The sequence below is a fragment of the Paroedura picta genome, chromosome 3 (genome assembly GCF_049243985.1).
Source record: "Paroedura picta isolate Pp20150507F chromosome 3, Ppicta_v3.0, whole genome shotgun sequence".
NCBI lineage: Eukaryota > Metazoa > Chordata > Lepidosauria > Squamata > Gekkonidae > Paroedura > Paroedura picta.
The window spans coordinates 8,457,402-8,483,772 of NC_135371.1; the positions used below are offsets into that span (position 1 = coordinate 8,457,402).

Consider the following 26,371-nt stretch of genomic DNA (forward strand, 5'->3'; position numbering starts at 1 on the left):
CCGAGCCATGAAATGATTCCTCCGGGGGAAGCTTTCCAAGGTGAGGAAGAAGTCAATGCACTGCTTTGCTGAGAAATAGCAAAACAAAATCAGAGTCCAGTGGCACTTTGAAGACCAACAAAGAATTCAATTGTTGGTCTTAAAGGTGCCCCTGGGCTTTGTTGAAGACCAACAAAGAATTTTTAAGAATAAATCTTTGTGGGTCTTCAAGGTGCCCCTGGACTCTGATTTTGTTTTGTTGTGCTGCTTCAGACCAACACGGCTACCCGCTTGAATCTTGCTGAGAAATCGTTCTTCTTGCCGGCTGTCTGTAGGTCTTGCGGTGCTTCAGTTCAGCTAAGGAGGCCACTGGACAGTGATGGGGCCAGCTAGACAGTGGTGTAAGCAGCTGGCATCCTATGCTAGCTAAAGAACCACAGAAACAGCGGTAGAAAGAAAGAAATTAGGGAGAGGGTAAAGCCTGGATGTACACAGAACTGTAACAACCCCCAGCCAGACGCACAAAGGGGCTTGATTAACATCTCAGGATCCATGGGAGAGAGATGGGATGAATGTTAAGGCCATATCCTTTGATTTTGGCAAAATGGTGATCTGGCTTTACCACAAACACTTCTGTTTGTGACTCAGAGATATCATGACTCAGACATCATGCCGATACTTAGAGGTCTCTTATTTTGCACAGTGTAGGACTGGTTTGTTAGTCATTGGAGGGGGGACAAAAAGAAACAATGCAGAGCAAAAGGCGGAGGGGAGAAATCCTAGTTTCTGGGTGTGTTGTTTGTCCAAATCTCTGACATGAGAGATTTCAGCAGGTTTTGTCCACATCTTTCTGTTTCTGTTCTTTTGCACACATAAAGACCAGAAACTTTTTTTTTTAAGCAAGCTAAGGAACTTCAAAGAGCCTCTTGTGGCGCAGAGTGGTAAGGCAGCGACATGCTGTCAGAAGCTGTCTGCCCATGAGGCTGGGAGTTCGATCCCAGAAGCCGGCTCAAGGTTAACTCAGCCTTCCATCCTTCCGAGGTCCGTAAAATGAGTACCCAGCTTGCTGGGGGGTAAACGGTAATGACTGGGGAAGGCACTGGCAAACCACCCCGTATTGAGTCTGCCATGAAAACGCTAGAGGGCGTCACCCCAAGGGTCAGACATGACCCGGTGCTTGCACAGGGGATACCTTTACCTTTACCTAAGGAACTTCAGCAGAGAAGATAGCTCCCTTTTTTTTTTTTTTTGCCTAAGTCTGGGATAAAAATCCCAAGAATGGGATGGCAGCCAGTCAGAACGGAATGTGACCTTTACAGCTGGAAAGACAGCCCCTCCCTGTCGGGAAGCAATGAGGAAGAATGACACGGAGAAGGATTTCCTGCGAAAGACCGCTCGAACAGAGGGGAATCCTTTATTTATACATACACGTAAATCATTTCAAATAATCCCGCGAGGTAGCGTGGAGCAAACTAATAGGCTTCAAGTAATCCTGCGAGGTAGCGTGGAGCAAACTGATAGGCTTCAAGTAATCCTTTTAACATATGAGGTAATTGTTGTGCTGTAGTATCCTGATTGGTCTAGGTTAGATGCAGAGGCGCAGCCTCAGAGAGCGTGGTTTGCCAACGCCCTCAGGCCGAATCTCTACACCTCCCTCCAAAACGAAATGATGGTTCCTGGAAGTCATTCTAGTCCCAGAGTTCTCAATCCCATCCCACCCCCCCCCACCCCCACCCCCACTACCACCTTCAGACTGCCATTTTTGGCCTAAAGAGCAAATTGCATTCCCAGAGGCTAACATTCCAGATTTAGAGGACTCAGCGTTAATCTTAAGTAGATCTTTTCAGAAGTAAATGCCTCTTTATTGAGTGACCTTTGCTCCCAGGAAAGAGGGTTGCAGCTTCATTCTGCTTTCAATGACCATATGTGAGATTATTCCTTTATTTCCCCTGACCTGTTCTGAGCTGTATTTGCATTTTTTCAGGATTTTAATGTCCTTCAAATGATGATGAAGAGATTGTTCTTATATGCTGCTGTTCTCAAAGCGGCTTACAATCACCGTCCCCTTCCTCTCCCCACAACAGACACCCTGTGAGGGAGGTGAGGCTGAGAGAGCCCTGATATTACTTCTGAAACTTTTCCTGTACTTTCCCCCAGCTCTCACAAAGTATATTGCCACCCCTCAGAAATATTCTCCATCCTGGCCAAAAATGTTTTCTGCTCTCCAGTGAGGACTTTCGGGTGGGTGGCCACGTCAGTCTGAAGCAACAGAACCAAGTTGGGAGTCCAGTGGCACCTTTAAGACCAACCAAGTTTAATTCTGGGTTTAAGTTTTCATGGGTTTAGACCCAGCCTTTCTCAACCTTTTTCGCCTTTGAGAACCCCCCGAAACATCCTTCAGGCTTCGAGAAACACCAGAACGGATCTTGGCAGGCCACACCCACGGACGTCACATGTCACCAGAAGTGACATCACCCAGACACTCCCACTGGATGTGACATCATGATCTACTGCCCCCCCACACACACACACTGTGCCAGTAACTGCCCAGTGGCCTACTCTGCAGGGCCGGGAACAGTGCCGGGAAAGGCATCTGCTGCTCTTCTACCCCGTGCCGCTCCGCAATGCAGCTGCGTTGTGTGTGGTGGTGGTGGCAGTGGCTTGGCAGTGCGTATTCACAAGCCTGTGCCTACTTTCTGCTTGTTTCCCACCCAGGCTTCCATTTCAGCAGGGTCCTGTTGGCCTGAGAGGGAAGCCCTTGCCATCCAGCCCAGCAGCCAACAAATGCAACCACAAACCAAAGGGAAAATCCCCCCAAATATCAGCACTCGCTTTGACGGCAATTCAGACATGTTGGCAGTGTTCAAGGACAGACTAAAAGCCCCGGGAAGAGATTCTGCAGTCCCCGCAAGGTCGGAGGTCACGTCTCCTCGCTTGCAGGGCCGGCCTAGACAGTCTCCTCTAGAAGTACAGAGCTACGGAGCTTATGCATAGAGAACAACGGCTAGAGAATCCGGGAAGGGAGTCATTGGACTTAGGCGACTTGTGAGTTGAGATAGCCAAGTTAAGGACACCAGTAAACCAAATGATTCAGTGTAAGGAAGTAGCAGGAACCCCACTCTCCTCTTTGGAAGCAAAAGCCTGTGAAACACAACAAAATGTAAGCCAAATTCAAAGAGAGGCTGAGACGGTGACTGGTGTTCCTTATTTCATTCATTCTTGGGACTCTGGTGGTGACCCTTTATTCATCGACATCCAATATCTATATTGTAGGTTTTGTTTTCTGCCTTGCTTCTGGGGCACTCCAGATGTCCATGGACTCCGATTTCCATGCGCCTCCTCCAGTATGGCCAGTTGGCAGTCCATGGACATCTGGAGAGCCACAGTTTTGCATTAAGATATCTACAGGTTTTCTATTAGGTATAACGAGAGATGAAATACCTAAAGAATTGAATATATTGTTATTGTATGCCATAACAGCAGCCAGAATGGTGGTAGCAAAAGTTTGGAAAACAAAGGAGGCCCCATCGCTGGAGGATTGGAAAATGAAATCATTGGATTTTTCAAAAATGGCTAGACTCACAGCATTGTTTAAGGACACAGACTTAGAAAAGTATAAAAATCAATGGAGACCATTTTGGAATTATATGGGGAAAACGTATATAAATTTGGAGTGGGAATTCTCAGTTGAGATTTAAATAGGAGGTTCAGAATTTGTTTATTTGCATTTGTCTCAGTGTACAAAAATTATACAATATGTTGTATAAAGTGTTACTGGAAGTTTAACCATGTTATGCTAGAAGACTACAAGATTTATGTTATTATGGAAATGTATTATTAATAAAATTACTAATAAAATAAAAAAAAAGATATCTACAGGTTGTACTCATGGATGTCGACACCATTTTAGAGAGGAACGTGGCCCATTTAGAAATACTCCCTCCCAGAGCAAGCAGCTTGGCGGGGGGGGGCGCCATCCACACAACAGCCTTGCGGGGTAGTTCAAGATAGAGCATTCGTCTGTCTGGAGCCACAGAAAAAAGCAAGATCGGCATGGTGGGATGAGAGGCAGAACTGAACTGAGAAACCCCGGGGGGAAAAAATAATTTATATACAATCATAAACAACGGGTCTTCACGCCATTGGTCAGTTTCGGTTTAATTTCTGAGAAAGAACCCTTGCGTGATTTTAGGGTTGGGGGTCACCACAACATGAGGAACTGTATTAAAGGGTCGCGGCATTAGGAAGGTTGAGAACCACCGCCTCAGAGCCTCCGGACGAGAAGGACAGAGAGACAGGGAGGAAGGATGCTAGAAGGAGAACGCGATCCCTTCACCCGTCGATTCTATTGCCAAAAACTAAAAAATTGCTCCCAACCCAGTGGCCCAGGGATGTGGCCGATTCCCCTTTTCCACAACACCTACTTCACGACAATGCAGTGGACGCGCTTAAGGTGATGCAGCAGTGCTGAAGTCCCCACCTTGCCGCAGCCTCCTACCTTCCCAGTTTTCACATCCACCCCGCAGACCTTGCAGGTGGCAATGAACTTGGACGAGGGGCACTTTGCGAAATAGCGCCAGGCCACGGATGCTCGTGGGTGTTTGGGGGGAGACATCGTTTCTGTGGGGGCTGAGGAGGCAGGAGAACGGTGAGCCGCCTTGGAGGTAGAGGCGGAAGCTGAAGCGGCTGATCCAGTCCTCCGGGGCCGTCCCTTGATGGCGGAAGGTAATACAGAGGGCAGCTTCTTCCGGGAGGTGATGTGATGGATGCGCTTAAGGTGATGCAGCAGTGCTGAAGTCCCCACCTTCCCGCAGCCTCCTACCTTCCCAGTTTTCACATCCGCCCCGCAGACGTTGCAGGTGGCAATGAACTTGGACGTCGGGCACTTTGAGAAATAGCGCCAGGCGATGGAGGCTCGTGGGTGGCTGGCGGGAGACGTCGCTTCTGCGGGGGGTGATGAGGCAAGAGGACCGAGAGCCCCCGCAGAGGTAGCGGAAGAGGTTGAAGCAGAGCTGCTGGATCTCTTGTTGGCGGGACGTCCTCTGGACGATCGTGTGGCTGTCAACGATGTTGCGTTCTCCATTTCGGCCGCAGACAGGGACGGTGGGGTCCCTGGAAGGTTGCTTGTCGACGGCTGTTGCTCTGGCTTATACTCTTGAGGTGACGCTCCATGGGAGGTGTCCTCCTGCTCACCAGATGCCCCAACCTCTGTATCATCTGACTGATTCTCAGAGCTCTTTTCCTGGGACGACAGAGCATCAGATGGTTGCCCGGCCTTTTCTTCCGTACTCGTCAAAGGCTGTCTCTCTGTCTTACACTCTGGAGCAGAGAGAAGGGATTCTCCAGAGAAGGTGTCCTCTTGCTGACCAGATTCCTCAGCCTCTCCCTGAGCCGTCTCGCCCACTGAGGTTCTCTCCTGGGACCAGGCCTCAGCAAGCATTTGGAGGGCTTTCTCCTCGGTCTCGCTGTACACCAAGGCGCCGGATGCCGCCCTGAACTGCTCTGATGAGGACGGAAGAGCAGGTTCACTTGATGCATCCCCAGGGCACCCAGAAGGTGGTGAAGCGGCAGCCTGAGCAGCACCCAAGAGCACTTGGGGAGAGCCGAAGGAAGATGAGGATGCTGCGGGCCCTCCCACGGGGTCAGATTGTGATATAGACACGATTGAATTCTGCAAAGACAAAGGTTCAAGGGATCAAATCAAGGCCTATCGCAATAACTCGGTATCTTTGTTGACCCTGGCTCCAGCCTGGTGGAATGAGTTGCCAGCCAAGATCCTGGCCCTGGCAGAGCTGCCAACGTTGCAGAGGGCCTGTAAAACAGCACTCTTCTGCCAGGCTTATCGTGGAAGCCATGGTGTCCTATAACTCGGTGGGCCTCCCTCTTTTTTCTACTTTTCTTTTCTCTCCCTCTTTCCTTCTTTCTCCCTTTTCCCCTCTCTTGTTCTCTTCCCCCCCCATCTCAGCAACTTCACCAATGAATGACAGGCTGACAGTGAATGGAGATGGTTGGGGGATGGAGGTGAAGTAGTTATTAATACTGACTGTAGTTTAATGGATGCTTTAATTTATACTGATTCTAAACATTTCTATGTCACCTTTCCACCCAGCTTAGGGCACCCAAAGAGGCAACGAATCAAAATTCTGCTTTAGGATGCTTAGGGCTGATCCTGCGTTGAGCAGGGGGTTGGACTAGATGGCCTGTGTGGCCCCTTCCCACTATATGATTATATGATTCTAAAATTATATGTAAAATATATTTAAAACAATTAAATACATCATCATCATCATTTCATCATCATCATCATCATCATTATTATTATTATTATTATTATTATTATTATTATTATTATTATTATTTCTTACCTGCCACTCTCGGAGCACCGACTTGTGGCAGGTTACAACATATAAAACCCCACATTAATAAAAACCCATTAAAACCCCATTGAACATACAACGCATATAACAAGGAAGACAGGGTGGGTGTTCAGTGGCAGCTAATGAGGGACGGTTGAACAATATGAAAAGCCTAAGAACACAATAGAGGGAAACAACAATATCTTCCTGAGGAGGGAATTCTAGAGCGGGGGCACCACAACCAATAAGGCTTTTTTTCAGGTGGCCACCCATCTAGCCTCAGATGACAAGAGGGCTTGAAGCAGAGCCTCCAAAGATGACCAGAATGGCTAGGTAGGTCCTTGCAGGAGAAGGTGGTCCATAAAATGCCCTTAGCATGTATACTTTTACCAACAATTCTGTGGCAATATGTTTGGGTTGTTGATCAGTAATTCCCAGACCTCACGGACCAACAAGTCGTAGATGGCACTTCTTGTGCGCCTTCTTTACCTACTCTTTTATACTGAACATTGGTCCCTCTTTACTTGCTTCGATAACTTATTTACTTCATTTATAAACTAACTTTCCCCCAAAAAGGAACTCAAAGTGATTGACAATGTTCTCTTCTCCTCTTCGAGGTCTTCCAGATAGGGCTGCCAGGTTCTCCTAGCCACTGATGGGGGATAGGAGAGTGGGTTGACACATCCAGATTGGGAAACCTCAGGAGATTATGGAATGGAGCTCAAGGAGAACAGGGACCTTTGCCTCCCTCCAAAGAATCAATTTCCTCCAGGAGAACTGATCTCTATAGCCTGGAGATGAGCAATAATTCTAGGATAAAAAGGTAAAGGTATCCCCTGTGCAAGCACCGAGTTATGTCTGACCCTTGGGGTGTTTTCATGGCAGACTCAATACGGGGTGGTTTTGCCATTCCCTTCCCCAGTCATTACCATTTTACCCCCCAGCAAGCAAGCTTGGTACTCATTTTACCGACCTCGGAAGGATGGAAGGCTGAGTCAACCTTGAGCCGGCTGCTGGGATCGAACTCCCAGCCTCATGGTCAGAGCTTCAGACAGCATCTCGGCTGCTTTACCACCCTGTGCCACAAGAGGCTCTAATTCTAGGATAGGGGTAGCCAAATGGTGGATCTCCAGATGTCCATAGACTCGATGGACATCTGGAGAGTTTGGCCACCCCTGCTCCAGGGGATGCCCAGGTCTCACCTGGAGGCTGGCATCCACTCTCCCAGATCCCAGTCCAGCACTTTAACAACACCACACCCTTGCTTTGCCATTGACTTACGGTTTGATGGGTTTCACAAGCTCTGTCTTCCAGAGAGGAAAATCGCGATTCAGCTAAATCGAGCCACTGATTCATTTGGCCTATTGACGTTTTTATCTCGGCCACTTCGGAAAGCAGAGAATCTTGCCCAGCGAGGAGCTGTTTTGTACCCTTTGATACCTCTCTGAAGAGCTGGAGAATTATTTCCATGGCTGATGACTCCATTCTTGGACCACCTGGTGCCGGTTGTCTATGCAGAGGTACTTCAGGTAGAGACTGTGTACAATCCTGAACCTCCATGACCATGGGGCCTGCCGATGCTTTTTTCTTCTGGGCTTTCTTTTGACGTCCTGCCACCATCTCTGAACTGGAATCAAAATGGGTCCTGATTGCAGACTGGGGTTTATCCGAGGGCTTTCTTGAGATCTTTGGTCTGATTTGTTGATCGCAGGGCTGGCTGGAGAGGGATTCTCTGTCAGGCCGACAGGATCTTTTTGCAAGGTTGCTGGGCTGACTTTTCTATGCTTAAGAACCTGCACAGGGAAAAAGAGGACAGAAAGTTACAGCTGGCAAGTACCCACTGCTGAGCCAACAAAATAGACCATACCACATAACTCACCCCTTCCTTTCCATGTACAAATGCAGGCTTCCATCCACCACCAGTCTCTGCTTGTGAAACAGGCCTAGGCTGAGCTTACAAAGGAAAAACAACAGCTCAAGCTCGAAGTCCCTCCCCTTTCACACACACATACACACACACACACTTTTGCATTCAAAACAAGCCTGCCAGAATGTGCCCCTTCCCCCCAGGGCGACAAAGAGGGAGAAAGCTAAAGAAGGAAGTCCTCAATTGACTGGGGGGGGAGAGGACAGTTTTGAGGGAGATGAAAACTATTTCTGAGGGGAAAGGAAACACTGAAGCAGGAAAAAAGTATAGGGAAAACTGTCCTTTAAAAAAAAAAAAAGCAAAAAACCCTAACTGCTACCAGGTTGGATCTGAGTGATGCTGAGAAATTTAATATATTATATTATATTATATTATATTATATTATATTATATTATATTATATTATATTATATTATATTATATTATATTATATTATATTATATTATATTATATTATATTATATTATATTATATTATATTATATTATATTATATTATATTATATTATATTATATTATATTATATTATATTATAATATATAATTATATTATATATATATAATATATATATCGCTGTGGGGGAGGAGTTATCCGACTCCTTTGCACTCCCATGTGGGGTGCCACAGGGAGCGGTGCTCTCCCCCACGTTATTTAATATCTATATGCGTCCCCTGGCTCAGCTGGTACGGAGTTATGGGCTTGGGTGTCACCAGTACGCTGATGATACCCAGCTCTATCTCTTGATGGATGGCCGGCCAGATCTCCCCCCAGAAAAATTCGCCAGTTGTTTGGAAGCAGTGGCTGGATGGATCAGGAAGAGCCGCCTGAGACTCAACCCCTCCAAGACGGAGGTCCTTTGGCTAGGCCGAAGGGAGCAGGAACAGGAAGCGCGTCTTCCCTGCCTGGACGGGGTACAACTGTCATCTGTGCCCCAAGCCAGGAATTTGGGAGTGATTCTGGATGCCTCACTTTCCATGGAGGCCCAGGTCACTAAGGTAGCCCGGACGGCGTTTCTCCATCTACGCCAAGCTCGGCTACTAGCGCCCTACCTGCCCCCGGAACACCTGGCCACTGTGATCCACGCAACGGTTACTTCTAGATTAGACTTCTGTAACTCGCTCTACGCGGGCCTACCCTTGTCTCTAACCCGGAAGTTACAGCTGGTACAGAATGCAGCTGCACGGGTCCTCACTAAATCATCTTGGAGGTCCCATGTTCAGCCTCTGCTGAAGCAGCTGCACTGGTTGCCAGTTTGTTTCCGGATCAGGTTCAAGGTTTTGGTACTAACCTTTAAGACTATACGCGGCTTGGGTCCTGCATACTTGAGGGACCGCCTATCTCCTTATGCCCCCCGCAGGGCACTTCGCTCTGCGGGTAAGAATCTGCTGATGATCCCAGGACCCCGGGAGGCACGCCTGGCCTCGACAAGGGCCAGGGCCTTTTCGGTCCTGGCCCCTACCTGGTGGAATGAGCTCCCTGAAGAGCTGCGGGCCCTGTCGGAGCTCTCTGAGTTCCGCAGAGCCTGCAAAACGGAGCTCTTCCGCCAGACGTTTGTCTAAGGCCGGGTGATGGCCCGGGGCTAAGATCGGACCCCTCTCCCCGGAGGGGGGAGACCAGTACTAAACTGACCTGGTTCCCCAGAGTGTTCCATCCTATGCCCAATTATCCTCCGTTCCCTTCTGCTCATCCAGTGGGCCTGTACGGGAATAGTTTTAATCGCCATCATTGTGACTTAGTCATTGTTTTAATGGGGTTTTAATGGGGAATTTTAATGATTAATATATTGTATTGTATTAAAATGTTGTGAACCGCCGCGAGCCGGTTTCCGAGAGCGGCGGTCATACAAATCAAATAAATAATAATAATAATAATAATAATTATATTATATTATATTAGTTGACCGCCATTCCCAGGCCTTGCTGGCTCGTGGCAGTTTACAATAAAATGGTAAAACCACATAAAAACAGAAGAAAATATACGATCCCATGCCACTGGCGATAAAACTCATCTAATCCTCCGCTCCCTTTTTTGCACGCTTGACCTCAGCCATCCACCGCCCCAACCACCATGGGGGGAGGGAGTAACATGCCCAGATGATGGGCAAATGGGGCCTGTATGGGAGGGACCCAATCTTCTTAGCCTGGCTTCAACCAAATGCCTGGAGGAAGAGCTGCGTCTTACAGGAGCCGCGGAACTGAGATAGTTCCGTCAGGGCCCTCAGCTCTTCCGGGAGCTCATTCCACTAGGTTGGGGCCAGGACCAGAAAGGCCCTGGCCCTGGTGGAGGCCAGGCATGTCTCTTGGGGATCAGGGACCACCAACAGATTCAAACCTGCAGAGAAAAGAGCTCTGCATAAGGAGACAAGCATATGGCATAGGATGCCATGTGATAATTTTTTTGCTAAAACAGCCCTTTTCAGTTTAGTTGTAGTTTACCGTCTGCCATTGCTAACACGGACAGTTTTATTTCTCCAGTGTTTTTGTGAACTGCAGCTGAACTCAAAAGGACTGATTAGCTGATCTAGCAAAGAAGTACCAGAGGGCATCATGTGGCTTAATTTGGATATTATGACACAGTTTACTAATTTGCCACAATTTGCTTTGGCCTTATATCTCCACAGGTAAGATGGTGGTTCATTTAGTCTGAGGAAGAGTGCCTGCACTCGAAAGCTCACACCTTGAATAAATCTTTGTTGGTACTCCTGGACTCTGTTTCTGTTGTGCTACTTCAGACCAACACGGCTACCCACTTGAATCTATGTTTATCTACAGAACATGCTAAACAAAATCTGATCTGTGCTCTCTTATTAAAAGCAGTACAGGTATTTAAGTCTCCCAAATCTAAAATACTCCTATACCAACAGGAGGTTTCTAGTGGAGGTTTTTTGGACCATCTACCCAACTCCATCCACGTCCTGTTCCCCTCCTGTTCCATCCACGTCCTGTTCCCCTCTTTCTTTGCTCCATAGTTTCCAGAAGGGGCTTTGTCCACAGTAGGGACCTGAAGGTGCAGACTTCAACATTGCCCCTCCCTGGGGTTGGCTAGGGAAGGCAGCGTTTAGGAAGGGGCCTCAGTGAGGAGTCATGCCATCTAAAGCAGCCATTTTCTGTGGGGTAACTGATCTCTGTCAACTGGAGAAGATTGGTAATTCAGAGAGATCTCCAGGCCCCACTTGGAGGCTGGTAACCTTAGGTGGTCGGACTAGGGTGGCAGGAGAAGGCAGTTCAGTCAAGCCAGTTCCTCCATATCTTGTATAACTCCATATCCAGAGCAGGCTGGTGTCTCAGTCAACCACTTAATCCAGCATCATTTTAGCGGCAAGAGAAATGATTTCCGCTCATCCATACACACACCACTGGTAACAATGTCGAATCAACTCTGGATGTGCTACAAAGGATTTTTATTTCGGAATTCTACAACTTTTAACGAGAGCTTTAGATCAGGGGTAGTCAACCTGTGGTCCTCCAGATGTCCATGGACTACAATTCCCATGAGCCCCTGCCAGCAAATGCTGGCAGGGGCTCATGGGAATTGTAGTCCATGGGCATCTGGAGGACCACAGGTTGACTACTCCTGCTTTAGATGACCTGATTGGTCACCTGACTGGTGGTTAGGCAGTGAGTCCCAGCTCCTCCCATCACCTCTTACCGGTTTTATTAATGGTTACAGATTACAGATACATGCACACACACACAAGCAACCTGAGGTTTATTTTTATGCATCTGATAAATATGGGGCTCCAACTCAGAAAAGCGGATGCTTGAGGAAACGTAGTCTTTAAGGCGTCCACAAAAGTTTATTTGTTTGCTTTAGGAAGCTACCATTGTCGGTCATCTCTAGGAATCTCCAAAATCTCTGTGGTGAAGCCGTAGCCTCGCAATGCTAGGGGAGAACAAGGCCTACTAGGACACAAGGTGAGGGAGCTGATCTTCTTGGCATGGTGAGGAGAACTCGAGTCAGTTTCTGGCTGCTGTTTTGTAAAAGTTCCCTCTGTGGTGACTTTGCCTCTTCTGGGCCTCCTGGGAAGCTAGAACAGGGAAAAAGAGAAATAAACAAGTTTTAATAATGCATTCTTTAACACTGAACTGAACTCCCCTTCACTGGCAGTCTTTAAGCAGCGGCTGGACAGATACTTGTCGTAGATGCTTTAGGTGGAGAATGCATGGAGCAGAGGGTTGGACTTGATCGAGGTGGTCAAACTGTGACTCTTCAGGTGTCCATGGACTTCAATTCCCATGAGCCCCTGCCAGCATGTGTCCCCGGGGCTCATGGGAACTGTATTTCATGGACATCTGGAGAGCCAGTTTGGCCACCCCTGGTCACTAGATAGTCTGTATGGCCCCTTCCAACTCTATGATTCTATGAGATATAGTCCATTCCTGGGTACTTCTCCACAAAGCTGCTACATGTGTATTCCTGAACCACAGAGTGTCACCAAAAGATAAAGTTTGTCCAGCAATGGAAAGATGTCACTTCCGGTCACTGGGAAGTGATGTCAACGCATCAGACACAGTCCCACCTTTTCTCCTTTCTTTTTCTCCAGCCACCCAGCTGAGTGGTGGGGGAAGGAACCACTGAGGACAAAGGATCCCCTGCCAGAACTTGAGTAGCCATGGCTTTCTCCTCTCTCCTCCCCTGTTTCCCAGCCCTCCCAGCAAAGGATGAAAACAGAATGGCACCTCAGCCATTCCATTAATTTTTAACTATGCAGAGCCAACCAGAAACCCCAGTTTCTTTTCAGAAGGTGCCAGACGCCCTCTGGTGGCGGAGGCGGAAATCGCAGCCTCGGGGGCCCGACACGGATGAGAACCACGAATTCCGACAGGCCCAATGCATGAAAGAGGTCACACTTTGCACTTAATCTTTTCCTTTGAAGGAAGGCGTGCTCTCAGGGATGGAGGTTCCACCAGAACTGAGGTGTGACCGCCGTCTGCTCAAAGCAAGGGTGGATATGGTTCTGACAACCCTCGGGAGAGGGTGTCCAGATAAAATGGTCCACCTATGGCCCCTTCCAACTTTATGATTCTAGGATCAGTTATGTAGGGGGCCCCTTTGAGAAGGTAGCAGATAATATTGATTTAAATAAATAATTGTGCAGGTTGGGGAATGCTGATTTCTCCAGCCTCAAACATCCAGTTACTCACTTGTGCTTGCATAGTGCACACGCGTCACCAGCACAACTGTGGCGATCCCAGTGGTACAAAGAACACCTCGCACAACAATCCAGATGAGCACCATGTTGACATAATCCTTTGGGGCTCCATTTGTGGGTCCTGGACAAGTCAATTCAGAGGAATTAGGAGGCAAGATTGTTGGGCCAGATCCAAATCTAGCTTTCGGTTTCAGGCATTACCCACCCAAAGGCCTCTGGAAGCTCCTAAATTCGGCCCCCAACATGGCTACCCACCTGAATATATTTCCATGAAGCAGGAATTCCTCTTGTTTTACCTTTGGCTGTTTCAAACAGCCTAATGGTACTGATATCACCTGGTCAGAATCAGAGTCCTACAGAGCTGGAAGAGGCCACAGAGGGCCATCCAATCAAGCCCTCCATCTACTTGGGGGCTTAAAAACCACACACTTCTAACATGTGCTCATCCAATCTCCTCCTGAACACTTCTACCACCCTCCAAGGCAACATAATTCCATCTACAAAGAGCCCTCACTGTCAGAAAATAATTTCTAATATTTAAGTGGAACTGCCTTTCCTGTAATTTAAATCCATTGCTTTGCCTCTTTGCCTCTAAAGCTGCAGTAAACAAGATGGCGCCCTCTTCAACAGCTCTCAGATCACCCTTGCTCTCCTCTTCTCCAAGCGACACATACCCAACTCTCTCAACCTCTCCTTGTAAAGTGTGGATTCCAACCCCTTAACGCCCTACCGGTCGCCCTTCTTAGAACACGTTCCAGCTGGTCAATATCTTTATAGTTCTGCCTTGTCATCATCTCCTCTCATCATGACACCACCATCTCCACACAACAAACCTACCACTTCCACTCTTCGGTTGACAGATTCCCACTTAGGCTCCTGTGGAACCGGGACATCTTGAATTTCCATCAGCTCACCTGCTGTTGTCACCTGGAGTCCAGTCCCATTCCCCGAGGTCTCCTGTAGACCATGGATGTTCACCACACAATGATACAATCCTGAGTCATTCAGCCTCAGATCCCTTATCTCTATATCGGCCCTCTTCTCTGAGAGAAAGCCTTGATCCGAGGTGCAGTTCACCCTCCCTGTGAACTCCTGGGAGGTGTTTTTGACCACCAGGCCGGGATACTTGACCCACTGGTAGCTTCCAACCTTCGGCTCAGAGGGCAAGAGGTAAGAGCAACGCAGGGTGATGGAGCCGCCTTCAGTGCCTTGAGCAAGGCTGGGCTGGGAGACCACAAGATCCTGTGCTAGAGAAGCGACAAGAATGGTTATGGAGGAGACATGAGGAAACCACATGAAGAAGTTGGTGCATCACAGGGGATGAGCTCTGAGCCAGGAGGGTCCCAGTTCAAACTCCCCTCTGCCCCTCGTTTACTAGGCAAGCCAGGCCACCCCTTCTGTGTTAGTGAATATCTCAATTAATTGATTATATTGACTTGCTATATGGAATCTGCCTTGAGCCCATATTTATTGTTGTTGTTGTTGTTGTTGTTGTTGTTGTTGTTGTTATTGTTATTTATTTGTTTATTAAATGTATTACTCGCCTCTCCCCAGAAGCGCGAGGTGAGTTACAATGTTAAAAAAAAAACTAGTAAAAATCTCCATACACAATAAAACACAATACAAAGATGTGGCGGTGAAATCAGTAACACCGTACTGGAGGGGAGGGAGAAAGAGGTCCGCTGTTGGTATTCGCCATTGCTACTCTGATCTCATAAGCAGCATGATTGTGTTTTTAATTTTCCAGATACTACAACTAGAAGACTTTCACAAATATTTTGTAGGTTGCCAAACCCTTCAACAGAACAAAATTTGTGCCCAGTCGCACCTTTAATTCTGGGTATAATTTTTTCTTTAATTCTGGGTATACGTTCTGGGTAAAAGAGCACACAAAAGCTTATCCTCAGAACTTAACTTAGTTAGTCCTAAAGGTTCCACTGGACTCAAAACTTTTTTGTGTTGTTTCAGGCCAACACAGCTTCCTTCCTGAATCAATTTTCTAATCTGAATTTAATCATGTAAAGCCAGTTTTCCATTCTGAAATGAAGACAGCATATATTTCTCTATCATATAGCACTATGAGTGTTTAGCTTGCCAGTTTTATCTGTAAAGGTAGATAAGCTAAACATTCGCACGGCTTGAATGGGGGGTTGGACTAGATGACCCATGAGGTCCCTTCCAACTCTATTATTCTATGATCCTATGTTCACTCACCTCTTCTTATCAGAAGCTCAGTCCCCTTCCCTGAAGTCTCCTGTAGACCGTGAATGTTGACCACACATCGATATAACCCAGAGTCAGAAGGTCTCAGATCACTTATCTTTAAGTCTGCTCTCCTGTTCAAGAGGAAGTCCTGGTCGGAGGTGAAATTCACCCTCCCCATGAATTCTGGGGAGGAGTTTTTGACCACCAACCCTGGATCCTTCACCCACTGGTAGCTGCCAACCTTTGGCTCTGAGGTGGAGTTGTAAGAGCACCTCAGGGTGATGGAGCTGCCTTCCAAGTTTTGAGCGGAGCTGGGCTGGAAGACCATGAGATCCTGGGCTTGAGAAACTGTGAGAAAAGAAGAAAATCTACTGATAGTCTGAGTCTCAGAGGGTATGTGGGATGTATATCTGCTCTGGGGCTACTTGATCAGGGCCCCCTCCCTCCCTTGCAAATACACACACACATACACACAGTCTCCCCCCCCAACTCTTCTTCTTCAGTAATCTCAGGGCTCTCTCAGCCTCACCTCCCTCACAGGGTGTCTGTTGTGGGGAGAGGAAAGGGAAGGTGACTGTAAGCCGCTTTGAGACTCCTTCGGGTAGAGAAAAGCGGCATATAAGAGCCAACTCTTCTTCTTCAGTAATCTCAGAGCTCTCTCAGCCTTACCTCCCTCACAGGGTGTCTGTTGTGTTAATAATAATGCCTCAGCCAACCTCCCTGAAACTTCTTTCCTCCCTTCTTTCCTTCTCTCCTCCTCCTGACCTTGAAGAAAGGGAAGGTGATTGAAAGCCGCTTTGAGACTCCTTTGGGTAGAGAAAAGCGGCATATAAGAGCCAACTCTTCTTCTTAACCAAAAATTCTTATCCTTGATAAAGCAGTCCCAGAGACAAAGGGAAAACAAGTAACTGAAAATAAACACAGAAAAGTCCAGAAAAGCATCTGAGCAAGAGAAGACCTCCTGCAGAAAGATCCCAACTGTGCAGATGGGCTCAGGGGTCAATGCCTGCATTTTATTTATTTATTTTATGTATAATTAGACTTGCAGAACTGCCCCTCTGAGCCCAGCCATCTGGGGGCGGTGTACATCATGTTAAAATAACATAAACAGTTAAAACACCATAAAATAGAACAGTGGAATAAAACAGTAGAATTGCCCCTGCATCCTTACATTAGTTCTTATGTATGCCACAGTATAGATCAGGGGTAGTCAAACTGCGGCCCTCCAGATGTCCATGGACTACAATTCCCATGAGCCCCTGCCAGCGAATGCTGGCAGGGGCTCATGGGAATTGTAGTCCATGGACATCTGGAGGGCCGCAGTTGGACTACCCCTGGTATAGATGTTACAACAGGGGGGGTGTTGGATATGTGTATTCTTAGATGTTACTTCATGCTGCATTTTTGTAGATAGCTATCTCCACCTGGGAACTTGGCTGGCCTGAAAATTCCTTCCCCGGAATTCCTTCCCCGGCGGCCGTCAATCGATAGAAACAAGAGTGTCCTCAAATCTACTGGCACTCCTCCAAAACTATTCCACAGACCTGCCTTCTGGAGATGTGCAGACCTGCTAACCTTAGTCTGTCCTTAAGAGAAACTGTACGCAGGTAAGCACTGGCAGCTCTGACAGGTGATGGATTGGGACAAGCCTTCCAAAATTAACTTGTCATCCCAGAAACTTTTTTTTCTTCACAAATGGATGTCTCAAACTCTCTCTTTTGTCCGAACAAACAAGGATAAAGGTTCGGCGGTAGCCTGTAAAGGGGGACCGGAAGCCATAGCAGTACCCAGAGAAGGGTGTATCATGATAGGTGAACTGGGGGGGGGAGGGACACACATTAGGAGAGCTGCCCCCATTGACCCATTCCCTTCCAACAACTTTGTTTGTGTATAATGTGTCCATGTATGTGATAATCCAGGTGTGCATGCGCATACATGCACGACCACAACACTGCACAGAAGGGGGTCTGACTCCTAGCTTCCCCCATCCCCTCCGCCACTTACCTGTGATCAGAGCAAACATCAGCTGTGCTGTTTTGGCATCCATGGTCCCCGTGAGGTGGAGAGAAAAGAAATACATACCGGTGATGTGGAAGGGGAGAGGCAGAGTGTGATGTGCAGATTCAGGGGAGGTCACCCTGTTTCCTGTCTTTGATGGACATCTATTAAACCGGTATCTGCTGGGGGGGGGAATGAGGTTTCCTGTTCATGACATGGGGGGTGGGCGGATGGTCTTGGCTTCCTGGATGGGGGAGGATAGGGAGGGAGCTAGTGAAGCCAAGAGATGCTTCTTCTAGGGCAGTGGTCCGCAACCTTTTTATCATCGGGGACCGGTCAACACTTGACAATTTTACTGAGGCCCGGGGGGGGGGGTCTTTTGCTGAGGGACATCACCACCACTGTCTGAGCCCCTGCTCCACTTCTTTCCCACCAGTGCCCCTGACTTCCCGCCGCCCACTGGGGGGCGCTGCCAGCAGCAGCTGCACAGTGCCACACCAAGGGGGAGCCCCAGCCATGGTGGCCGCTGGAGAGCACCAAAGGTGAGCCGGCAGCAGAGTGGCAGGGCAGCCGGGGAAAAGGACCGGGAGGAGCTGCGGCCCGGTACCGACTGATCCACGGACCGGTACCAGTCTCCGGACCGGGGGGGTTGGGGACCACTGTTCTAGGGTATACATTCAATGTAGATGAATTCTTTTCTCATGCGGTAGGGAAGGATGAGTGCTGGGACAGGTCAGGGTTAGATGCTTTGTGCTAATGGGGAATGTATTCGCAATGTACAGATGCCAACCTCCAGGTGGCACCTGGATATCTCTTGCTATCATAATTGGTCTCCGGGTGACCAAAACAGTTTGGAATTGGTTCTTACATGCTGTTTTTCTCCCCCAGGAGTCTCAAAGCGGCTTACGTTTGCCTTCCCTTCCTGTCCCCACAACAGACACCCTGTGAGGGAGGTGAGGCTGAGAGAGCCCTGAGATTACTGAAGAAGAGTTGGTTCTTATATGCGGCTTTTCTCTACCCGAAGGAGGCTCAAAGCGGCTTACATTTTCCTTCCCTTTCCTTTTCCCACCACAGACACCCTGTGAGGGAGGTGGGGCTGAGAGAGCCCTGATATTACTGAAGAAGAAGAGTTTGTTCTTATATGCAGCTTTTCTCTACCCGAAGGAGGCTCAAAGCGGCTTACATTCGCCTTCCCTTTCCTCTCCCCACAACAGACAGCCTGTGAGGGAGGTGAGGCTGAGAGAGCCCTGATATCACTGAAGAAGAAGGTCGGTTCTTATGTGCTGCTTTTCTTATATGCTGCTTTTGGATAAAACAAACACAAAACTACTAGAAAGTGTGAGCATCCTGCATAGTGCAGGGGGTTGGACTAGATGACCCAGGAGGTCTCTTCCAACTGTAGGATTCTATGATTCAAAGTTTTGCAAGGGGCTATGAAATTGCATCAGGATCGCTGTTAGGATAATTTGTGGCACACTTATTGATTCTTTCCGGATTTCCTGTATTTATTTTGTCATTTCATTTGGGTTTTTTTCATGTCTTCTTACTCAAATTTTAACTGTAATATAGTTTTATAGGCTAATAAAGGATTTCGATTTCACATTACATGATGTTCCCCCACCCCGTATTTTCTAAGGCAAGAACTAGAAGCAGAGGGATAGATCTGACCTGCTTTCCCAGTCTAACCCATTTCTTCTCCATACTATAGCCCCGTCCCAGGCAGAATTTAATAAATACATCCCATGATCCCTAATATTGATCTTCTAGTGCAGGGGTACTCAACTGTGGTCATGGACTACAATTCCCATGAGCCCCTGCCAGCAAACGCTGGCAGGGGCTCATGGGAATTGTAGTCCATGGACATCTGGAGGACCACAGGTTAACTATCACTGTTCTAGTGGTCAAAAAAGGACCCACCTTTTTTCCACCAGCAGAAAATCTATTTGGGTCCAACCCACATTTTCCTGCAAACTCTGCCTTTAAAAAAAGTGAAAGACATTAATCCAGAGGTCATCACGCCCCATGTGGTTTGTACCTCTGAATAAGTGGGTATCTTAGCTTTTCAGCTGCCACCTTTGAAAACACGTCCATGTACTCCAGTCTGGGAAAAAGAAATCGCATAATGTAATGTTGTTTTAATAAATGCTTCATAAGGCCAGCAATGCCCAGGACATGTGAGCCCCCCAATCCTTCATTCTAGTTACACTCCTGGAAAGTCCCCCCCACACACACACCTCTTTGGGTTTTCCTAACATTGCTTTCCCTACAATCCACGTCCTTATGATGATTCTCCCGGGTGGATCTTCATGTGCCTGTGGAAAATCGAGGGACTGCTGAACCGTTTTTCACACACTGCGCATGCGTACGGCTTCTCTCCAGTGTGAATTCTCTCGTGTACGACGAGGGTCGATTTCTTATTGAAGCTTTTCTCGCAGTGGGAGCACTGATGTGGTTTCTCACCTGTGTGGACCACGGCGTGCTTTCTAAGGTCAGAGCTCGACACGAAGGTCTTCCTGCACTCTGAGCACCCGTAAGGCCTCTCTCCCGTGTGAGTTCTCTCGTGGATAACGAGACGGGACCTCTGGCTGAAGTTCTGCCCGCAATCCAAGCAGTGGTATGGCTTCTCCCCAGTGTGCGTCCTTTCGTGAGTTTTCAGCTGAAAACTGGTCCGAAAGCTCTTCCCACACTCGGAGCACTCGTACGGCTTCTCTCCCGTGTGGATGCGCTTGTGCTTGATCAGAGACGCTTTCTCCAGGAAGCTGTTTCCACAGTCTGAGCATTCGTGCGGCTTCTCACCCGTGTGCGTCCTTTTGTGAATCACAAGCTGGTAGCTGACCTGGAAGCTTTTCCCACACTCGGAGCATTCAAAAGGCTTCTCCCCCGTGTGGGTCTTCTCGTGTTTCACGAGAGAAGCTCTCAGGCTGAAACTCTTGCCGCAATCCGAGCACGTGTGTGGTTTCTCACCAGTGTGTGTTCTTCTATGTCTAATCAGGGCGCCGTTCCCATTGAAACATCTCCCACAGTCTGAGCACTGATGCGGCTTCTCTCCCGTGTGGGTCCTCATATGGTTGACAAGGTTCCCCTTCTCGCCAAAGGCTTTCCCACACGCCGAGCACTCGTACGGCTTCTCTCCCGTGTGCGTCTTCTCGTGTTTCGCGAGAGACGCTTTCAAGCTGAAACTCTTGCCGCAGTTCGAGCACGCGTGTGGTTTCTCACCAGTGTGTGTTCTTCTATGTCTAATCAGGGCGGCTTTCTCATTGAAGCTCCTCCCACAGTCTGAGCACTGATGTGGTTTCTCTCCCGTGTGGATCCTCATATGGATAACAAGGTTCCCCTTCACGCCAAAGGCCTTCCCACACACCGAGCACTCGTACGGCTTCTCTCCGGTGTGAATTCTCTCGTGTTTAATCAGCGTGGATTTGGCGGTGAAACTCTTGCCGCAGTCTGGACACGTGTAGGGCTTCTTCCCTGTGTGGATTTGCTGGTGCTTCTCAAGATTCGTCCTCCTGCCAAAACTTTCCCCACACTCGGAACAGGTGTACGATTTCCCTCCCACGTGGGGCCTTTGTTGCAGAATGAGAGAGACTTGGTGGGCTGAGATTTTCCCCCAATGCAGTTCGCCTTTCACCAACGCCTGCTGGTTCTCAGAAACACCAGTGGCACGAGGCCACAGTCCCCCGGTGTCAGTGACCCTCTGTGTCCTATGCTGTAAAGGGCCATCGCATGAATTCTGTTCACTTCCCTCGCAGAGGAAGATTCTGCTGGCTGGGTAGTCTCCTTGGTGCCATTCCTCTTCCTGGGCACTCCCGTGCTTCTCTTCCATCTCAGGTCCCCCCAAAAAATTTCCTTCCGCTCCTCCCATTGATATCCCCCGCAGGCCCTCTGGCTCAGGTCTTTCCACTTTGAGGAGGTCATCTTCATTCTTCTTCACATGCTCGTCCCATTCTGGAACAAAGAACCATAAATTTAGGTGCTGAGCCCCGACTAGCCCAAGCTAGCCAATCTCATCAGATTTCAGAAACAAAACTGGTTCAACCGTGGTTAGTATTTGGATGGGAGTCCAGGGTTGGGACGCAGAGTCAAGCAATGGCAAAGCAGCCACCCCTGTCTTCTCCAGTGGCCTCCCATCCAAGTACTAAGTTTAGCTAGCCATGCTTAGCTTTCAGGTTTTGACAAGCTTGATGTTATATTTGTAATTTTATGTTTTTTTACTGGCTGGTCTATGACCGTAAATAAATTGATTGATTGACAAGCTCAGGGTAAACCTTTATGAAAAGAGCAGGGCATATTTCTCCAGGCCTGTTGGCAACCCTAAGTGGGACATACCTTGCAGCCCGGATCCACAGTGGACAAAGACAAAACCAAAATTCATCACATCTAAGAGGCTAATAATGCATTCAGCTGAAGCATAAAGCAGAGAGGGAGAGGCTGCTGGCCATGGAAATAATATCTTTGTCAAGCTATTTTGATGACCGTGCAATGTTTTTTTTGACACCTGAAGAAGTATGCAGTGAAACAGGTGATTATCCGGAGACCCTGTTTGTCAAGCCTCATGATGTTCCAAGCATTATTGAAACCTCCGAGATAAAACTGATGTTTCCTTGAACCGTTAACCTACTCGTAAGCTAAGCATTTTGCCAGTGAAGCTAACTTTGTAAGACAGGCATGGCGCCATGACGTGCCAGCATTGTGCCATCACAGAAAAATATTTTGTAGAATAAACTGCAAGGTGTCACTTTAATCCACATATTTATGGCCAATTGCATGCAAACATGTTGAATACGGATTGATAGTCATTGTTATAAAAATCTTGACAATGATTCTGTTAGCATTTTTTAAATTTAGAATAATGTGAATATATTATTGGCCTCTTATACATGGTGAATTTTTGTTTTGTCTTTGTTTATCAGATATTTATTGTGTAGCATTGTTGAGTTACTGACCCACAGCTGCACAGGACTTCCATCTTATACCTTTTGTCTTAACGCCCCCCCGAGGAAAAGAAGAACAAGAGTTGGTTTTTATACCCCACTTTTCACTGCCTGAAGGAGTCTCAAAGCGGCTTACAATTGCCTTCCCTTCCCCTCCCCACAACAGACACCCTGTGAGGTAGGTGGGGCTGAGAAAGCTCTGACAGAACTCCTCGATGAGAACAGCACTATCAGGACTGTGACAAGTCCAAGGTCACCTAGCTGGCTACATGTGGAGGAGGAGCGGGGAATCAAACCCAGCTCTTCAGCCACTGCTCTTAATTACTGCACCAAACTACGTCTGGGCTGCAGTGAATAAGGGAAGACACTCTGCACTTATCCTTACAGGTGCCAGGAGGCAAGATGGCCACAACAGTGACGCTGAGGTGATGCCCACAGTTGCTTGGAAATTCACACACAGATGGAGTCCTGGATTTTCCAGCAGCATCCACTTCCCCGCAGTCCAGGATCCAGTCTTACCCAGCGAGCTGGCCTCCCAGTCGCTCTCCTGCTTGATTTCCAGGGGGATCCGCAGCTTCACTATCTCCAAGGGGTCTTCCTCTGACTTGGGGGATCTTACGACCCCATTTCCAAAGGGTTCCAGTGTCTGAAAGAATAAAAGGGTGGGAATCAGACAAGTCACAATGGATTATTTGGGGGGGGGGCAGCCCCACCAATCCCTTTCCTTGTTAATCATCCCCTACCTAGACCAGAGCCAGGGCCTTTTGGGGGTAATGTGCCTGGGTGGGAAGCAAACAGGACCTGCTGTGTGTAGTGCTCAGCAACATGTCAGTAAGAAGGGTGCACCAGCACCGAATCATCATCTGTATCCCCCCCCCCCGCCCACCAGTTCCGGCCACCCTTTCTAACGAACAAGCCGGGGCCCACGTTACTCTATGGATGATTCTGGCCTGAGGCTGTAGCAGTTGCCCCGCCAGCCCTGCCATGGTCACGTATGTCCTTTTGTCCGTCCTCAAGCTCCTGCCCACCAGCTTCCCTGGATGCCCTTCAAGGTCTAGTAATTTGGGAGAGTGAGAAAAAATTATTTTTGGGGAAAAAGAAAGTGCAACCTTGCTGATTTCAGCCAATTTCAGCAAGGCCATATTATTTCTGCAGGTTTTGGGGAAATTTCCTGAGCCCTTCCGGCACTTTCCTCTGACTCTGCAGCCGTCAGCTTCTGTTTTGTTGAGATAAAATTACAACAGCTGAATTCACAAGTCTTCCATAATAATTTGGGCAACATTTCCAGTTCATTGACAGTCACTTTTTCCATACAGTTGGAAGGGACCTCCTGGGTCATCTAGTCCAACCCCCTCACTATGCAGGACACTCACAACCCTATCGCTCATCCACTGTCACCTGCTGCCCCCTTTAACCTTCACAGAATCAGCCTCTCCCAGATGGCTATCCATCCTCTGTTTAAAAATCTCCAAAGATGGAGAACCCCACCACCTCCTGAGGAAGCCTATTCCACTGGGAAACCACTCTAACGTTCCAGTGGTTTAGACAGAATTTCTTTTGAATTAATTTCATCCCATTGCACCTGGTCCGTCCCTCTGTTCTTATATTTTTATGATTGCTCTTCATTTAAAAAAATATATAAAACACTATGAGCAGGTGAGGCCAGAAAAAGCTGGACCTGCTGATTTCTATGTATCAAAACCTCTGGTGAAGACAGAGGTGCAAGCCAAGCTGTTTATTTTCACCCCATTTTAGCACCCCTTTAGAGCTGGAGGCCAGACAACCTGGACCCGCACAGGCAGGGTCATCAGCAACGGCTCCAGGACCACCAGCTCTGGAACTCACTCCACGGTGTATCTTTTGGGCTTCAGCCCATGGCTGGCAAAGCTTTCAGAACGGGCTCAATACCTCTTGGGATCCCTCGTCCTGTAGGTAGCAGATCTGCCTGAAGGGTCGGTGGTCCATCTCCAAGCCAACAATGTCCTCCTCATCCAGAATCTCCTCCTTCACTTTCACAGAGATATCAGGGGGTTCATTCATTTTGTCACCTTCTTCCACGGCGTGATTCCTACGCTCTCCTCTGGGCCGCAGGGCACCATCCATTTCACTGTTGAAGGAGGCCTGGTTTTTCTTGGCGTGATCCTCCGAGGGAGACTGAGGCCGCTCTGAGGCTCCCCACACCTGCTGTGAGGACTCCACCATCTTCAGGAATTCCTGCCACCGGGCCTCCCAACGCAGTTCTTGACCTTCATCCGGTTCTTGTTTGATCTGTTGTGGATCTTCCAAAGTTAGAGACTCTCCGATGGTCCCAACCTGAACGACGGGAGAGTCTTTTCCTCCTGCTGCCAGTTTCTCCTCAGATTTGGCTGCTTCTGACTCCTGCTCCTCCATTCTGAATCCGAGCAGCACTTCCTGGCCTGAAACAGGAAGTTCAGAATTTGAGAGGGTCACAGCGATTAAACCGTCTAATGTGTTTTTACTGAGTAAAGTCAGACACTGAATTTAAAAAAATGTTTTTTGAAGAGTCATTCTGCCATAGGGTTGCCAACAATCTGGAGAACAAAAGTCCAGCCTCTTTAACAGAGGCCTGATGGGATGTTATTTACCAGGTGATGTTACTGAGCTTTTTGCCATGAAAGGCTTCAGCTTTCCACACATTAAGTCTCGGAAAAGGGACAATCAAATCTCCAGTGGCCAATCAGAAGCCCTGCTGGGCATGCTTGGGACCCCTGATATAAAGCCTGAACAAAAATTCTGTTGAACTCCTAACCTTGCAGTGCTTAAGCAGGGGCCATGGCTCAGTGGTAGAGGATCTGCTTGGCATGAAAAAGGTCCCAAGTTTAACCCCAGGCACCTCCAGTTAAAAGATCTGGCAGTGGGTGATGTGGAAGAACTTTCTATTATTTTCTCCATATTAATTCTGCAATATGCCATTAATACTGCAGCCATATCCAAGCAACATTTACAAATATACAAGGAAACTATGTGACAAAACAGCATTGCCGTGTGGATTTTGAATGCACCTGGAGGGCTGCTGAAATCCTGTCAGCTTTAATTGCTTATTTGGTTCTTTAGTGTCCTGTTATACATGGAGGGCAGCTTAGGGTTTCCAGATTTGGCTTCGTGGAGATTAGGAGAGTAGAACTGGGGGACAGTGGGTTTGGAGAGGAGAGGAAGTTCAATAAGCCAAAACTGTACACAGTCCAAAAGCACCATTTTCTCCAAGGAAACGGATCTTGGCCTTCTGGAGGGTATCCAGGCCTGACCTGGAGGTTGGCAACCTTATATCCAGAGCAAAAAAAAATTGTGCTGATCCATTAGCAGAAACCTCCACCACCAGCCCCCCCTCCAGCAACCCTTCCCTTGCCCAGGACCCCTCCCGGGTCACGGATTTGTCAGCAAGCGCCTCTGCCTCTTTGCAAGGCAACTCCAGCCCCTTTCTCTCCCCCCCCCCATTTCCAAGACCGCAATTTCCCCCTTTTGGCCCCTTCCCCTATTCCCTGCCCCTTCCCCGGGCAGCCTCTGCATCGCGCTCACCTCCACCTTCCTCCGCCAAAGGTAGGGGGGGGGCTGGAAGGCGGCTTCCCCTTGCAAAGTTTCCCCCTAGGCCTCTCTAGGCAACGCAGCTCTCTGCACTTAACCCCTTGAGGCTCTGGGGGGGGGGAAGGCAACTGGGTGCGAGGCGCAGACGCATCTTGAGGACGGGCGAAGGGAAAAGGGCGCAGGCGAAGCGGGCTTGGGGAGACTTCTTCCCTTGACTAATCTGCAGGAATCTTGGGCACCGCTGGGAGGAAGGGATTATTATTTATTTATTTATTTATTTATTT

At 48.3% G+C, this 26,371-nt stretch overlaps 3 protein-coding genes across 3 annotated transcripts; all 3 read right to left on the reverse strand.

The window, feature by feature from the left end:
- Nucleotides 1–1,727: 1,727 nt before the first annotated feature.
- On the reverse strand, nucleotides 1,728–8,320 carry LOC143834298 (uncharacterized). The gene is made up of 3 exons (XM_077331007.1): nucleotides 8,215–8,320; nucleotides 7,617–8,128; nucleotides 1,728–5,650 (listed from the first exon to the last, which is right to left on the reverse strand). The coding sequence occupies exons 2-3, from the start codon at nucleotides 7,953–7,955 to the stop codon at nucleotides 4,400–4,402; spliced, it is 1,590 nt and encodes a 529-aa protein (XP_077187122.1). The 5' UTR covers nucleotides 7,956–8,128; nucleotides 8,215–8,320; the 3' UTR covers nucleotides 1,728–4,399.
- Nucleotides 8,321–11,950: 3,630 nt separating this feature from the next.
- Nucleotides 11,951–15,984, reverse strand: LOC143834391 (natural cytotoxicity triggering receptor 3-like). Its single transcript, XM_077331207.1, has 4 exons — nucleotides 15,625–15,984; nucleotides 14,248–14,657; nucleotides 13,403–13,531; nucleotides 11,951–12,285 (listed from the first exon to the last, which is right to left on the reverse strand). The coding sequence occupies exons 1-3, from the start codon at nucleotides 15,941–15,943 to the stop codon at nucleotides 13,427–13,429; spliced, it is 834 nt and encodes a 277-aa protein (XP_077187322.1). The 5' UTR covers nucleotides 15,944–15,984; the 3' UTR covers nucleotides 11,951–12,285; nucleotides 13,403–13,426.
- Nucleotides 15,985–19,728: 3,744 nt separating this feature from the next.
- On the reverse strand, nucleotides 19,729–26,164 carry LOC143834236 (uncharacterized). Its single transcript, XM_077330888.1, has 4 exons — nucleotides 26,082–26,164; nucleotides 24,453–24,961; nucleotides 23,064–23,190; nucleotides 19,729–21,558 (listed from the first exon to the last, which is right to left on the reverse strand). The coding sequence occupies exons 2-4, from the start codon at nucleotides 24,933–24,935 to the stop codon at nucleotides 19,892–19,894; spliced, it is 2,277 nt and encodes a 758-aa protein (XP_077187003.1). The 5' UTR covers nucleotides 24,936–24,961; nucleotides 26,082–26,164; the 3' UTR covers nucleotides 19,729–19,891.
- Nucleotides 26,165–26,371: the final 207 nt, after the last annotated feature.